At 40.8% G+C, this 15,601-nt stretch overlaps 1 protein-coding gene across 1 annotated transcript in view; it reads left to right on the forward strand.

Moving 5' to 3' along the window:
- Positions 1-15,601, forward strand: part of drosha (drosha ribonuclease III) — a 370,040-nt gene that overhangs the window by 138,287 nt on the left and 216,152 nt on the right. Inside the window, exon 22 of the mRNA XM_061921522.1 lies at positions 1,321-1,423. Coding sequence (XP_061777506.1) covers positions 1,321-1,423 — 103 coding nt within the window. The remainder of the gene's footprint in view (positions 1-1,320; positions 1,424-15,601) is intronic.

Raw genomic sequence — 15,601 nt, forward strand, 5'->3', positions numbered from 1 at the left:
TTGAAGCCGACACGACAAACGCGCTCAGAGGAGATAATGTTGAAAAAATGTGACGGGATTTTACAAAACTTTTGTTTTGAAGGGGTAATTGTTAACTTCCTGTTGATTTTTGCCGAAGGTTGTCGATTATTAAAATGTAGGTCTGTGAGAGGAATCCATCCCTCGTTACCAGATTGACCCAAATAGAAAGTGTTGTTGTCTTTATCCGATGTCTAGAGATGTATAGGCGCAAGCTAAAAGATCACATGGTCTCTTCTTTATTTGTCATTTTTCCGTAAACTCTGGCCTGTGGTACCTAAGTGAACCACACCAGAATTCACTTGCAAGGAAGCGGGGACATAGACTCAACTTTCAAGTGGACTGAGACCACTTGATTGGTTCGCACACGGGTTTGGTCTGATTGCTTTTACACCAGAATAAAGGGACCTACATGAGACAGTATCTTCCCACACTTCTCTTTTGTCAGGTAAATCTGTACAGCGATACGGGCATCTACATCAACACTATGATTTGCCTCAGTGGCTGGGCAGGACAGAAAAAATGAAAGGCTAAAATCATGTGCATCCCAGCACCAATTAAAAAAAAAAAAAGCTTTCTTTGATAGAAAAAAAAAATATGGTTTGCCTAAGTGGCTGGACAAGACAAAAAAATGAAAGGCCGAGATCACACGTATCCCAGCACCATATAAATAATAAAAGCTTTCATTGATAGCAAAAAAAGAATAAAGGGACCGAATGACCAACCTTCCCCTCTAAAATCTAGGCCGCACACAAAATCGAATAAAAAGATAACCGCATAACAGTGTGCACGTCTGCCGTCGCTCACATGTGCGCCACTGAATGCTCATGGACTTTTGGCGTTTGCTCACACACATGAAAAATTGGAGGGAAAATTGCGAATTACCATTTCAACCAAACGCTGAGCAGAGGAAGAGTTCTCATGCTAATTTGAAAATGTTGGGCATAAGTAAAGCAAAATGATTACGCTGTCACACAGCTAAGAAATATGATCAAAACTAGAAGATACGCTACATCCATCCATCCATTTTCTACCGCTTATTCCCTTTTGGGGTCGCGGGGGGCGCTGGCGCCTATCTCAGCTACAATCGGGCGGAAGGCGGGGTACACCCTGGACAAGTCGCCACCTCATCGCAGGGCCAACCTCATCGCAGGGCCAACACAGATAGACGCTACAGTATGTGTTAAACTATTTTTCCGCAAATGGAGTCTTCCTAAGTTTGATATTTTTCATCAAGTCTTTATTTCTGTTAGTATTTTATTTTGAATAAGAGCTTATTGGAATGTGTGTTGTCTTCTGCAGAAACTGGAGTTGGATCGCTTCATGCTCTACGCTCACGGACCAGATCTGTGCCGGGAGTCGGACCTGCGACACGCCATGGCGAACTGCTTTGAGGCCCTCATTGGTGAGATTATAACCTGTTTTTTTTGCTAGTTTATTGAAAATAACAACTACTAAACAATCACATGCCCATAAGTATTCACAGCCTTTGCTCAGTACTTTGTTGATGCACCTTTGGCTGCAATTACAGCCTCAAGTTTTTTTTAGTACAATGCCACAAGATTGGCATACCTATCTTTGGGCAGTTTTACCCCTTTTAAGCGCCAACAGCTTGCATAGGAAGCCATTTTCAGATTCCTCCTGAGATGTTCAATCAGATTCAAGTCTGGGCTCTGGCTGGGCCACTCAAGGGCATTTACAGAGTTGTTCTGGATCCATTTCTTTGATATCTTGGCTATGTGCCTGCTACAAGGTGAACCGTCGCTGCAGTCTGAGTTCAAGAGCGCTCTGGAGCAGCTTTTCATCCAGGATGTCTCTGTACATTCTTCTTTCCATCTATCCTGACTAGTCTCCCAGTGTCTACTGCTAAAAGCATCCCCATAGCATGATGCTGCCACTACCATGCTTCACTGTAGAGATGTAGTGTGGAGCCTGGTTTCCTGCAATAATGATGCCTGGCATTTTTGGCAAAGAGTTCAATCTTTGTCTCATCAGAGCAGATCATTTTGTGTCTCCATGGTCTGAGAGGTGCATTTTGGGAAACTTTTTACGGAAAAACGTCTTCCGTCTGGCCACACTATCATACAAGCCTGATTGGTGGATTGTTGCAGAGATGGTTTCCCTTCTAGAAGGTTGTCCTCTCTTCACAGAGGAATGCTAGAGTGACTATCGGGTTGTTGGTCACCTCCCTGACTCTGGCCCGTCTCTCGCGATCGCTCAGTTTAGACCAGGGGTGTCAAACATACGGCCCGCGAACAGGTTTTATCCGGCCCGCGGGATGAGTTTGCTAAGTATACATATCAACCTGAAATTTTTGAATGAAAGAAACAGCTCTTCTACATGTGTCTGCTGGATGTTGCAATAGCAATTATTTGTATCTCTGTAGATCAGGGGTTGGCAACCCGCGGCTCTTGGATCACTCTTATGTGGCACCGCTGCATACTTGCCGAACCCCCCCCCATTTTTCCGGGAGGTTTTCCGGATTTCAGTGCCTCTCCCAGAAATCTCCCCAGGATAACATTCTTAGATTTTCACCCGGACAACAATATTGAGGGCGTGCCGTGATGGCAATGCCTTAAACGTCCTCACGACCATGTTGTTGTGACCGCTTTAATACTTTGCTATCTGAGTGCCGGCCGGCCACATCTAGTGTGCGGCTGCTTACTCAACGCTTAAGCGACTGCAAGGCATACTTGTTCAACAGCCATACAGGTTGCACTGAGGGTTGTGATATAAACCACTTTAACACTCTTACTAATATGCGCCACACTGTGAACCCACACCAAACAAGAATGACAAACACATTTCGGAAGAACATCCGCACTGTAACACAACATAACAAATACCCAGATTCCCATGCATCCCTAACTCTTCCAAGCTACATTATACACCCCTGCTACCACCAAACCCCACTCCTCCGTGCGTCGGTTGAGGTGGCCGGGGTTGGGGGGGCGGCGGGATTTTGTGGTAGCGGGGGCGTATAATGTAGCCCATTTTTAAACACAAACAATCTGAAGGTGTCTTTATTTTTAAGTTATCGTGCAGGGATTTTACCAGTCCGGCCCACTTGGGAGTAGATTTTTCTCCATGTGGCCCCCGATCTAAAATGACTTTGACACCCCTGGTTTAGATGGTTGGCCATCCCTAGTAAGACTGATCTGTCAGTACTTATGTACATGTGAGTTCTTAGTTTTTTATTTTCAATCCATTTGCAAAAAATAAAAAAAGAATCACATTTTTACGATGTACACTATATTGCCAAAAGTTTTTGACCACCTGCCTTTACTCACATATGGACTTGAAGTGCCATTCCATGGAATTGTCCAAAATGTTTTGGTATCCTGGAGCATTCAAAGTTCCTTTCACTGGAACTAAGGGGCCCAACCCATTTCCTGAAAAAACAAACCCACACCATAATTCCTCCTCCACCAAATATCACACTCAGGACAATGCAGTCCCAAATGTAGTGTTTTTCTGGCAACCTCCGAACCCAGACTGGTCCATCAGATTGCCAGATGGAAAAGCGTGATTCATCAGTCCAGAGAAAGCCACTGCTCTAGAGTCAAGTGGTGACATGCTGTACACTACTGCATCCGACGCTTTGCGTTGGACTTGGTGATGTATGGCTTAGATCAGTGGTTCTCAAATGGGGGTACTTGAAGGTATGCCAAGGGGTACATGAGATATTTTAAAAATATTCTAAAAATAGCAACAATTCAAAAATCCTTTATAAATATATTTATTGAATAATACTTCAACAAAATATGAATGTAAGTTCATAAACTGTGAAAAGAAATGCAACAATGCAATATTCAGTGTTGACAGCTAGATTTTTTTGTGGACATGTTCCATAAATATTGATGTTAAAGATTTCTTTATTTTGTGAATAAATGTTTAGAATTAAGTTCATGAATCCAGGTGGATCTCTATTACAATCCCCAAAGAGGACACTTTAAGTTGATGATTACTTATATGTGAGAAATGTTTATTTATAATTGAATCACTTGTTTATTTTTCAACAAGTTTTGAGTTATTTTTATCTCTTTTTTTCCAAATAGTTCAAGAAAGACCACTACAAATGAGCAATAGTTTGCACTGTTATACCATATAATAAATCAGAAACTGATGACATAGTGCTGTATTTTACTTCTTTATCTCTTTTTTTCCAACCAAAAATGCTTTGCTCTGATTAGGGGGTACTTGAATTAAAAAAAAACTGTTCACGGGGGTACCTTACTGAAAAAAGGTTGAGAACCACTGGCTTAGATGATGCTGCTCAGCCATGGAAACCAATTCCATGAAGCTCTCTGCGTACGGTATGTGGGCTAATTGGAAGGTCACATGAAGTTTGGAGCTCTGAAGCAACTGATTGTGCAGAAAGTCTTTGCACTATGAGCTTCAGCATCTGCTGAACCCTCCCTGTCAGTTTGTGTGGCCTACCACTTTGATTGATTGATTGATACTTTTATTAGTAGATTGCACAGTTCAGTACATATTCCGTACAATTGACCACTAAATGGTAACACCCGAATAAGTTTTTCAACTTGTTTAAGTCGGGGTCCACGTTAATCAATTCATGGTAAAGGTGGCTGAGTTGATGTTGTTCCCAAACTCTTCACTTTTCTTATGATAAAGTTGACTTTGGAGTATTTAGGTGCGAATACATTTACCGACCCGGATTTGTTGCACAGGTGGCAACCTATGACGGTTCCATGCTGGAAATCACTGAAAGCGGCCCGTTCTTTCACAAATGCCTATGCGCTTGATTTTATACACCAGGACAAGTTATTAGGACACCTGATTCTCATCATTTGGATGGGTGGCCAAATACTTTTGGCAATGTAGTGTATGTATGTATTTCGATTTTTGAGGACAATGATTTCTTTACATTTTGGAATAAAGCTGTAACATAGCAAACTATGAAATAGGAAGTGCTGTAAATGCTTTCCGGATGGCTGGCGGTCTTGTGGCGTACAATATTTTGTGTTGAGGAAGGTTCCTTTTACTATGTTGTTCTTTTAAAACTTTAAGCTGTTAGATCTTTATCAAGGTGTGTGTCTGAGTGTGTGTTCACTGCGTAAATTGCTTTAGTGGAGTAAGATCCTGGACCCTATTGACCTCAGGAGATGGTTTGACCCCTCGCATCAAACACACTAACACCGAGGCAGAAAAACATCTCTGGTCTCCGCCCGACCCGACGGTCCCGCCGAGCTAAGCCCTCGCTCCTGGAGAGCTGCAGCGTCTGCAGCTTTTTCTTATCTTATCTCCATCCTGATTGCTGCGCCCGCCTGACGACGGCTGCAGAGAGCGGGTGACTTTAAAGAGATCTTCCTCGCATCCCTCCTCCTTCCCCCGTGCTGAAAGTGCTGACTGGCACCGTGCCCCCTCCCGGGTCCCCCGCACTTGTCACGGGTTCATTATCGGCGGAGACAAAGTGGTAATCTATTCTGTCCTGTGGCTGTCGGCGGGCTGGGTGCGGCGCTTGTGTCGGAGCGAGGCGGCGGCTGCGCCGTACTGGAAAGCCTCCTCGCTTTCATCCCCCTCCAACTTTCCCCATTGAAAATTTCAACCTAATAAAACTGATGAATAAACACGTTGTTCTAAGGCAACCTGCGAGGAAAGTGCTGTCAGAGACACAGCGCCAAACTTGCACGCGTCCGCAGAAATCCGAGGCGTTCAAAAGTGACGCGCCTTTGAGGGGCGTTGCCTTGATGTCGCCTCTTTTCTCTGGCTGGGACTTTTGTCATCTTCATTTCAGTTTTGGAGCTCAAACACTCGCTTCAAGACCTTGTTAGCGAGCCGTCTCTGACTTGCTCTCGACGTCTTTTGTGTCGCCTCCTTCCGCCGCTCTCATCTCGGGGTTTGGCTGTTATTAGCTGGGAGACATGCCACGCACATGATGAGTCATGCTGTCACTGTAACGACTCCCTCCACTCCTTTCCCGAAATAAGAAATACAGAAACACTTTCGGTAAGCAAAGAAGGCTCAAATTCCCAGACAAGCGTTGACAATTTATTTCCCTCCCAAATATCATGGAGACACATTAAATGTGTGCCAAGGAAGAAGCCGTATCATTTTGGTGCAGATCCAGTCCGCTTGTATTGGGGCCAATAAGAGCACCGTATCCAACAGATGGAGTTTTGGTAGTAAAAAAAAAAAAAAAAAAAGTGCTCTCTGTACAAACCCCGTTTCCCTATGAGTTGGGAAATTGTGTTAGATGTAAATATAAACAGAATACAATGATTTACAAATCCTTTTCAACCCATATTCAGTTGAATACGCTACAAAGACAACACATTTGATGTTCAAACTCATAAACTTTATTATTATTTTTTTTAAATAATTAACTTAGAATTTCATGGCTGCAACATGTGGCAAAGTAGTTGGGAAAGGGCATGTTCACCACTGTGTTACATCACCTTTTCTTTTAACAACACTCAATAAACGTTTGGGAACTGAGGAAACTAATTGTTGAAGCTTTGAAAGTGGAATTCTTCCCAATTCTTGTTTTATGTAGAGCTTCCGTCGTTCAACAGTCCGGGGTCTCCGCTGTCGTATTTTACGCTTCATAATGTGCCACACATTTTTGATGGGAGACAGATCTGGACTGCAGGCGGGCCAGGAAAGTACCCGCACTCTTTTTTACTAAGCCACGCTGTTGTAAAACGTGCTGAATGTGGCTTGGCATTGTCTTGCTGAAATAAGCAGGGGCATACATGAAAAAAACGGCGCTTAGATGGCAGCATATGTTGTTCCAAAACCTGTATGTACCTTTCAGCATTAATGGTGCCTTCACAGATGTGTAAGTTACCCATGCCTTGGGCACTAATGCACCCCCATACCATCACAGATGCTACATGTGTGTGTATATATATATACATATGTGTATATATATGTGTAGAGATACATATATGTATATATATGTGTATGTAATCATATATGTATATGTACAAACCCTGTTTCCATATGAGTTGGGACATTGTGTTAGATGTAAATATAAACAGAATACAATGATTTGCAAATCCTTTTCAACCCATATTCAGTTGAATGCACTACAAAGACAAGATATTTGATGTTCAAACTCAAACTCAATTTTTTTTTTGCAAATAATTAACTTGTGGCAAAGTAGTTGGGAAAGGGCATGTTCACCACTGTGTTACATCACCTTTTCTTTTAACAACACTCAATAAACGTTTGGGAACTGTGGAAACTAATTGTTGAAGCTTTGAAAGTGGAATTCTTTCCAATTCTTATTTTATTTAGAGCTTCAGTCATTCAAGAGTCCGGGGTCTCCGCTGACGTATCTTACGCTTCATAATGCGTCACACATTTTCAATGGGAGACAGGTCTGGACTGCAGGCGGGCCAGGAAAGTACCCGCACTCTTGTAGTACGAAATCACGCTTTTGTAACACGTGGCTTGGCATTGTTTTGCTGAAATAAGCAGGGGCGTCCATGATAACATTGCTAGAATGACAACATATGTTGCTCCAAAACCTGTATGGACCTTTCAGCGTTAATGGTGCCTTCAAAGATGTGTAAGTTACCCATGCCTTGGGCACTAATCCACCCCCATACCATCACAGATGCTGGTTTTTGAACTTTTCGCCTATAACAATCCGGATGGTTATCTTCCTCTTTGTTCCGGAGGACACCACGTCCTCCGTTTCCAAATATAATTTGAAATGTGGACTCGTCAGACCACAGAACACTTTTCCACTTTGCATCAGTCCATCTTAGATGAGCTCTGGCCCAGCGAAGCCAGCAGCGTTTCATGGTGTTGTTGATAAATGGGTTTGGCTTTGTATAGTAGAGTTTTAACTTGCATTTACAGATGTAGCGACCAACTGTACTTACTGACAGTGGTTTTCTGAAGTGTTCCTGAGTCCATGTGGTGATATCCTTTATACACTGATGTCGGTTTTTGATGCAGTACCGCCTGAGGGATCAAAGGTCCGTAATATCATCGCTTACGTGCAGTGATTTCTCCAGATTCTCTGAACGTTTTGGTGATTTTACGGACTGTCGATTATAAAATCCCTAAATTCCTTGCAATAGCTCGTTGAGAAATGTTGTTCTTAAACTGTTCGACAATTTGCTTACAAAGTGGTTTGTGAATTACTTAGCATTTCATTGAAGCTGATTTTATACCCAATCATGGCACCCACCTGTTCCCAATTAGCCTGCACACCTGTGGGATGTTCCAAATAAGTGTTTGATAATGATAAATGGGTTGTACTTGTATAGCGCTTTTCTACTTTCAAGGTACTCAAAGCGCTTTGACACTACTTCCACATTTACCCATTCACACACACATTCACACACTGATGGAGGGAGCTGTCATGCAAGGCGCCAACCAGCACCCATCAGGAGCAAGGGTGAAGTGTCTTGCTCAGGACACAACGGACGTGACGAGGTTGGTTCTAGGTGGGATTTGAACCCGTGCCCCTCGGGTTGCGCACGGCCACTCTCCCCACTGTGCCACGCCGTCCCTGATGAGTATTTCTCAACTTTATCAGTGTTTATTGCCACCTTTCCCAACTTCTTTGTCACGTGTTGCTGGCATCAAATTCTAAAGTTAATGATTATTTGCCAAATGAAAAACGTTTGAACATCAAATATGTTGTCTTTGTAGCATATTCAACTGAATATGGGTTGAAAAGGATTTGCAAATCATTGTATTCCGTTTATATTTACATCAAACAGAATTTCCCAACTCATATGGAAACGCAGTTTGTACCTTGTTTTTGGGTGCCAACTTTGTAATGTGCTTTACTGCCACCCACAGGACTGGAGTGGAACTTTATTCCCCATATAATTGTTTTATCTACAGTGGGTCTGAATGAATGTTTGCCTCATTATTGTAGGAATCCCACGTGTGACAGAAGCATTAAAGAGGGAGGTTGGTTAATGTGTCTAGGACTAGCTAAAGTGTGCTCAAACAGCCACCGTGTAGCATCTCTTTCTCTTTCGGACTCCTCAGGTCTTATCAGATCGATAGCAGATTCTTCCCTCACACTTTAAGTGAGGGATGAGGCAAAAACTAAACAGACCCACTGACAATTTGTTTTTTCTTTTCAAGGTGATGTACCATTTACAGCTCACCTGATGGCACCTTGTGGCTATGACTATTACTCTCTCTCTCTCTCTCTCTCTCTATATATATATATATATATATATATATATATATATATATATATATATATATATATATATATATATATATATTTGTATATATATATATATATTTGTATATGTATGTGTGTGTGTATATATACATTATGTGTGTGTAGTATGTATATATATATATATAAATATATATATATACATACAGTATATATACAAACCCTGTTTCCATATGAGTTGGGAAATTCTGTTAGATGTAAATATAAACAGAATAAAATGATTTGCAAATCATTCTCAACCCATATTCAGTTGAATATGCTACAAAGACAACATATTTGATGTTTAACACTGATAAACATTTTTTTTTTTGCAAATAATCATTAACTTTAGAATTTGATGCCAGCAACAGGTGACAAAGAAGTTGGGAAAGGTGGCAATAAATACTGATAAAGTTGAGGAATGCTCATCAAGCACTTATATGGAACATCCCACAGGTGTGCAGGCTAATTGGGAACAGGTGGGTGCCATGATTGGGTCTAAAAGCAGCTTCCATGAAATGCTAAGTAATTCACAAACAAGGATGGGGTGAGTGTCACCACTTTGTAAGCGAATTGTCAAACAGTTTTAGAACAACATTTCTCAACGAGCTATTGCAAGGAATTAAGGGATTTTACCATCTACGGTCCGTGAAATCATCAAAACGTTCAGAGATCCTGGAGAAATCACTGCAAGTAAGCGGTGATATTACAGATCCCTCAGGCGGTACCGCATCAAAAACCGACATCAGTGTGTAAATGATATCACCACATGGGCTCATGAACACTTCATAAAACCACTGACAGTAACTACAGTTGGTCGCTACATCTGTAAGTGCAAGTTAAAACTACTATACAAAGCCAAGCCCATTTATCAACAATATCCTGAAACGCCGCCGGCTTGGCTGGGCCCAAGCTCATCTAAGATGGACTGATGCAAAGTGGAAAGGTGTTCTGTGGGCTGACGAGTTCACATTTCAAACTATATTTGGAAACAGAGGACGTGGTGTTCTCCAGAACAAAGAGGAAAATAACCATTCAGATTGTTATAGGTGCAAAGTTCAAAAGCCTGCATCTGTGATGGTATGGGGGTGTATTAGTGCCCAAGGCATGGGTAACTTACACATCTGTGAAGGCACCATTAATCCTGAAAGGTCCATACAGGTTTTGGAGCAACATATGTTTTTATCAAAGCAACGTTATCATGGACGCCCCTGCTTATTTCAGCAAGACAAGTGTTACAATAGCGTGGCTTCGTAAAAAAAGTGTGCGGGTACTTTCCTGGCCCGCCTGCAGTCCAGACCTGTCTCCCATCGAAAATGTGTGACGGATTATGAAGCGTAAAATACGACAGCGGAGACCCCGGACCTGTTGAACGACTGAAGCTCTACATAAAACAAGAATGGGAAAGAATTCCACTTTCAAAGCTTCAACAATTAGTTTCCTCAGTTCCAAAACGTTTATTGAGTGTTGTTAAAAGAAAATGTGATGTAACACAGTGGTGAACATGCCCTTTCCCAACTACTTTGGCACGTGTTGCAGCCATGAAATTCTAAGTTAATTATTATTTGCAAAAAAAAAAAATTAAGTTTATGAGTTTGAACATCAAATATCTTGTCTTTGTAGTGCATTGAATTGAATATGGGTTGAGAAGGATTTGCAAATCATTGTATTCTGTTTATATTTACATCTAACACAATTTCCCAACTCATATGGAAACGGGGTTTATATTTCAAACCTCCACAGTACAACAAAACTTTTTTTTTTTTACATTTTGGCTGAGATATTTATGCAGGTCATTTGATACAAATGTCCTTGACCCAGCCACACACAAAGAAGTTTTAGACCTCCATGCTTTTACAAGTTTTCAAGAATGCCGTCTGGTGCACGCAATAGTTCGATATGTTTGGGAACGGCACACACGAATAATCCTTTATCACTCTGCAAGTCATTTTTCGATAAAGTATAAGGATCTATTCCACTGCATTGTTAGATTTTTTTGCTCATATCTGCTTTGTGCAGGAATATATAGTCCCCTTGTGTACTCAAATAGTGCGCACGATGCTTGCTGCACAGCCTTCTTGGCTTGGTTGACCACTTCCGGGGAAAAAAATCACTTGCTGGAATTCAAGCAATACAGTTTCTTTATTTGCATTTCGCATCATCATCATCTTTAACAGCATTTAATGATCAATATCGATAAATGAAAAATCCTAATGTAAAATTCGATCAAGAAAATAAACGTCACCTTTTTTTCACTTCTCTAGTGATTATAGACTTTGTCCAGTTTGGTGACCTTTTTTGCTTTAATTTTATGTGCATCATCTGGTCCAGATGTGTCATTTTAAGTTTCTGGATGTTGTTTTGATACGATTCATTAAACTGAAGCCTCTTTCACAATCTGCATTAATGCTTGGAACGTAGCACGCATATCCTCAAGCTGTGAGATCTCCTTCAGCTCCTCAAAAGGAGTGCTGCAGCCGCCATATCTGAAAATGTGCTGATTGATCCTTGTTAAAATTTTTGTTCTATGATGTTATGTCATTTTAACGTATTCAATATTATGACATCTATTTGTGGCCTCATACTTTTTGATTTTATTCCTTTAATTTTTATTCATCTCCTTCATTGATGTGCATTTTTGATCAATGGACAATTAAACTTTAGCAACTAAATACATATTTACATACCAATGCTTGAGAAGGAACATGATGAATAAAATCTTATATTTCCTGCCTCCTTCAACATAATAAGTAGTCTTACTTGATGGATTGCCCATATTCACAAGCATGCAAACCAAACAAATACATCCAAATATAATGAAAACAAACAAAAAAACACAGAGAAAACAAGTGCAGAACTTATAACTCACTTTACCAAAGAGAAGTGTAGGATACTTCTCTTGTTGTCTTATTTGTATTTGACTTGATTAAAAGTATTTCTATTATCATTTGGATAATATAGGAACAGGAGAGGATAGAAATAAATTGTGGGGACAAGAGCAGGGATAAGACAGAGAGACAAAAAGAACAACAGCAAACACAACAACAACTATAGAGCAACATCAGCAAATACAAAATGTACAAATATGATGGTAAAAGTGATAGCAGAGAAGCAGTTAGCGAAGTAAATAATATAGAAATGACAATGAACATTATTACACTACAAATGGAGCAAAACAAATACCAAAATAAATAGCACTATTGATAATGAACAATACCAGTAATTTACCTCTATTATCAACAATACAGTTGTTCAAATGCATACATGTAATGATAACTACAGATAGAAAAGAAAGCGAGTAAATGGCGGAGAAAAAAGAAAAGCCAGCTATATTAACCTTGTAGATTGTTATTGTAACAATGAGTTAATTTAAGCTTTGTCAGTGTGCCGTGTGTTACCCAGTTTACCCTAGGGTAACAACATAAATATATGTTTGATGAAACGTAACTATGTGCATGAGTGTATGTATGTATATGTACTGTATGTGCATATGTATGTTTGTACAGTGAATGTATATGTACAGATACGTGTATATGTATGTTTGTTATTCCAATCAATGCAAGTCATCAGACTCAAGTCATACACCGACTTATATTGTTGTCTTCATGAAAGAAATCATTTTATATGTTAAATATGCATGTATATTTTAATTAAAACACCCTTAACATCAACAAAAACGACAAAAAAATAATAAAAATGATTTATATATATGTGTGTGTGTGTGTGTGTGTGTGTGTGTGTGTGTGTGTGTGTGTGTGTGTGTGTGTGTGTGTGTGTGTGTGTGTGTGTATATATATATATATATATATATATATATATATACACATCTGCGATGAGGTGGCGACTTGTCCAGGGTGTACCCCGCCTTCCGCCCGATTGTAGCTGAGATAGGCGCCAGCGCCCCCCGCGACCCCAAAAGGGAATAAGCGGTAGAAAATGGATGGATGGATGGATATATACACATACATATATAGGTATATGTATGTATGTATATATATATATATAGGTATATATATATATATATATATATAGGTATATGTATGTATATATATATATATATATATAGGTATATGTATGTATATATATATATATATATATATATATGTATACATATATGCATACATATATATGCATACATATATAAGTGTATATATATATATGCATACATATATAAGTGTATATATATATGTATTTATATATGCATGTATATGTATTTGTGTATATATATATATATATGTCTGTATATATATGTCTATATACACATATATATGTATGCATATATACAGTATGTATTTTTGTATATATATATATATATATATCAACAAGATCTACATCAACAATATGATTTGCCTGAATGGATGGACAGAACAGATTAAAACAATTTTTTTTATTATATATATATATATATATATACATTTTTTTGCATCGATTAAGAATCGTTACGATTAATTCGAAAATATATATTTTTTAACACCCCTCATGCCTACCCCGCCGCTCTGTGCGCCCATTCCCAATTTTAAATGCGCTTCATTCCCCTGAAAGCTGTGTTGGAATATGACGCGCTCATAAGATTTGAGCGGCCCAGCAGAGCGCGCTAACGGCTTAGTGTGCATGTTTTTTGACCTTTGTTTTATTTGTTTCTCTGCCGCGGTGACCGCTGAACCTGCGCTGAGTTGCGAGTGGCGGATAATCTCCTCCTTTGCATGAGCAAAGACCCCCCCCCCCCCCCCCCCCCCCCCAACCGCCACTCCCCCCGCACGTGTCTATCTCCCGAGCCGGCGGCAGGGCAATTCTCTGTCTGCCGACGCACACTCCGAGGTAGAAAGAAAGAAAGAAAGAGAGAGTGAGAGAAAGGCGGCGCAGGAATGGAAAGCAAAGGCATCTGCAATGCAAATGGCTGCCCTGCAACCCTGAATAATTCAAAGTGTTGAATGGAAATCTTGCTTTTCTGATCCTCTGTCATTAACTTCTGCCAGAGTGGGCCATTCTCATTCGGGCTCTTTTGGCCTGTGCACCTCCTGCTCTCCGTGCCCCCGCCCACCGGCGCCCACTTTACGGCGGGAAAAAAACGCTAGCCGGCGTTCATAGAAACCGTTGCCCTCCTGTTTGCCTCTCAGGTCCTCGCTTCTGATAAGCCTCGTCGCTTCCTTCCGACTGAAAAGAATTGGGAGAAAGCGGCAGATGAAGAAAAGCCCCCCTGTCTCTGTTTTTATGGCCCTAATTTCCTTGTACAGTTGATCTGTGGATTATACGCTGCCAGCAGCCATGGGGGATACAGATGGTGAACCTTTGTGAGGGCTCTTTCTAAGCTCTTCCTATTAAAAGAACGGAGAGAAAGGATTATCTACCGCTCGCTGAATATCAGATTCCGGCACAATGCAGCCGGTGTGTTCAATGAGCGAGTGCTGTTCCTTTTGTTAATTGCAGCCATTGTAGATCTGCAAGTTGCTGAGAGTCAGAGGCCCCGCCATCATTTTCTTTTGGAAAAGATCTTTGTGTTGAAACTTTTTTTGGGTATTTTCTTCTCCCCGCCTCGTCTTTAATGTGTTGTTTTCCGCGTCCGTCTGCTGCTTCAGCCCCTATTGAGCTGAGAGGAAGCTTAATATATTATTTGATGGATTAGAGTCTGAGCGTTTTTGAATAATTCATTCCGGGTTATTAATGTGACTGTCAGCCGCTGGTGTTTCATATGCCCCCGACTCGGGCTTTTTAGTGGTCACGGAGAGCTCTCAGACATTGGAATTCGGTTCCCAAACATAGCGCGGCCGAGTCGAGGCTTCTGACGGATGTGGAGATTCATTAACAGGTAGGCCCGGTGTGGCCGAGGCTCTTTCGCTCTGCCCGGAGAACTTGATTGTGGAATTTGTGTTGTCGCTGACCTCCAGCGTGGTGCAATTTCACTTGCTCCAAGTCGCAGTTTTACAGTTTTATCCTCAATCTAAATCCTCGCAGATAAAATTGCCTGGTCTCTTGTCCAAAGGCGACAGGAAGATGATCACTGTCACAGTCTTAAACTCTTTGAGTCACCACAGGCCCACCAAGTTGATGCCAAAACTTTGTTCTAATGATGTGTTTAACACTACATTGGTTTAAATGGGTCATATTACGATTGTTCTATTTATCTATTGGGGCGGCGTGACGCAGTGGTAGAGTGGCCGTGCGCAACCCGAGGGTTCCTGGTTCAATCCCCACCTCTGGCTAAATCAGATTAGAATTATGGTTTTAGAATGACCTTTCCAAAGTCCTGACTTAAATCTATTAAGAACATGTGGACAATGCTGAAGAAACAAGCCCATGTCAGAAAACCAACACATTTAGCTGAACTGCACCAATTTTGTCAAGAAGAGTGGTCAAAAATTCAACCAGAAGCTTGAAAATGGCTACCAAAAGCGCCTTATTGCAGTGAAACTTGCCAAGGGA

Source organism: Nerophis ophidion, linkage group LG15, assembly GCF_033978795.1.
Source record: "Nerophis ophidion isolate RoL-2023_Sa linkage group LG15, RoL_Noph_v1.0, whole genome shotgun sequence".
Lineage (NCBI taxonomy): Eukaryota > Metazoa > Chordata > Actinopteri > Syngnathiformes > Syngnathidae > Nerophis > Nerophis ophidion.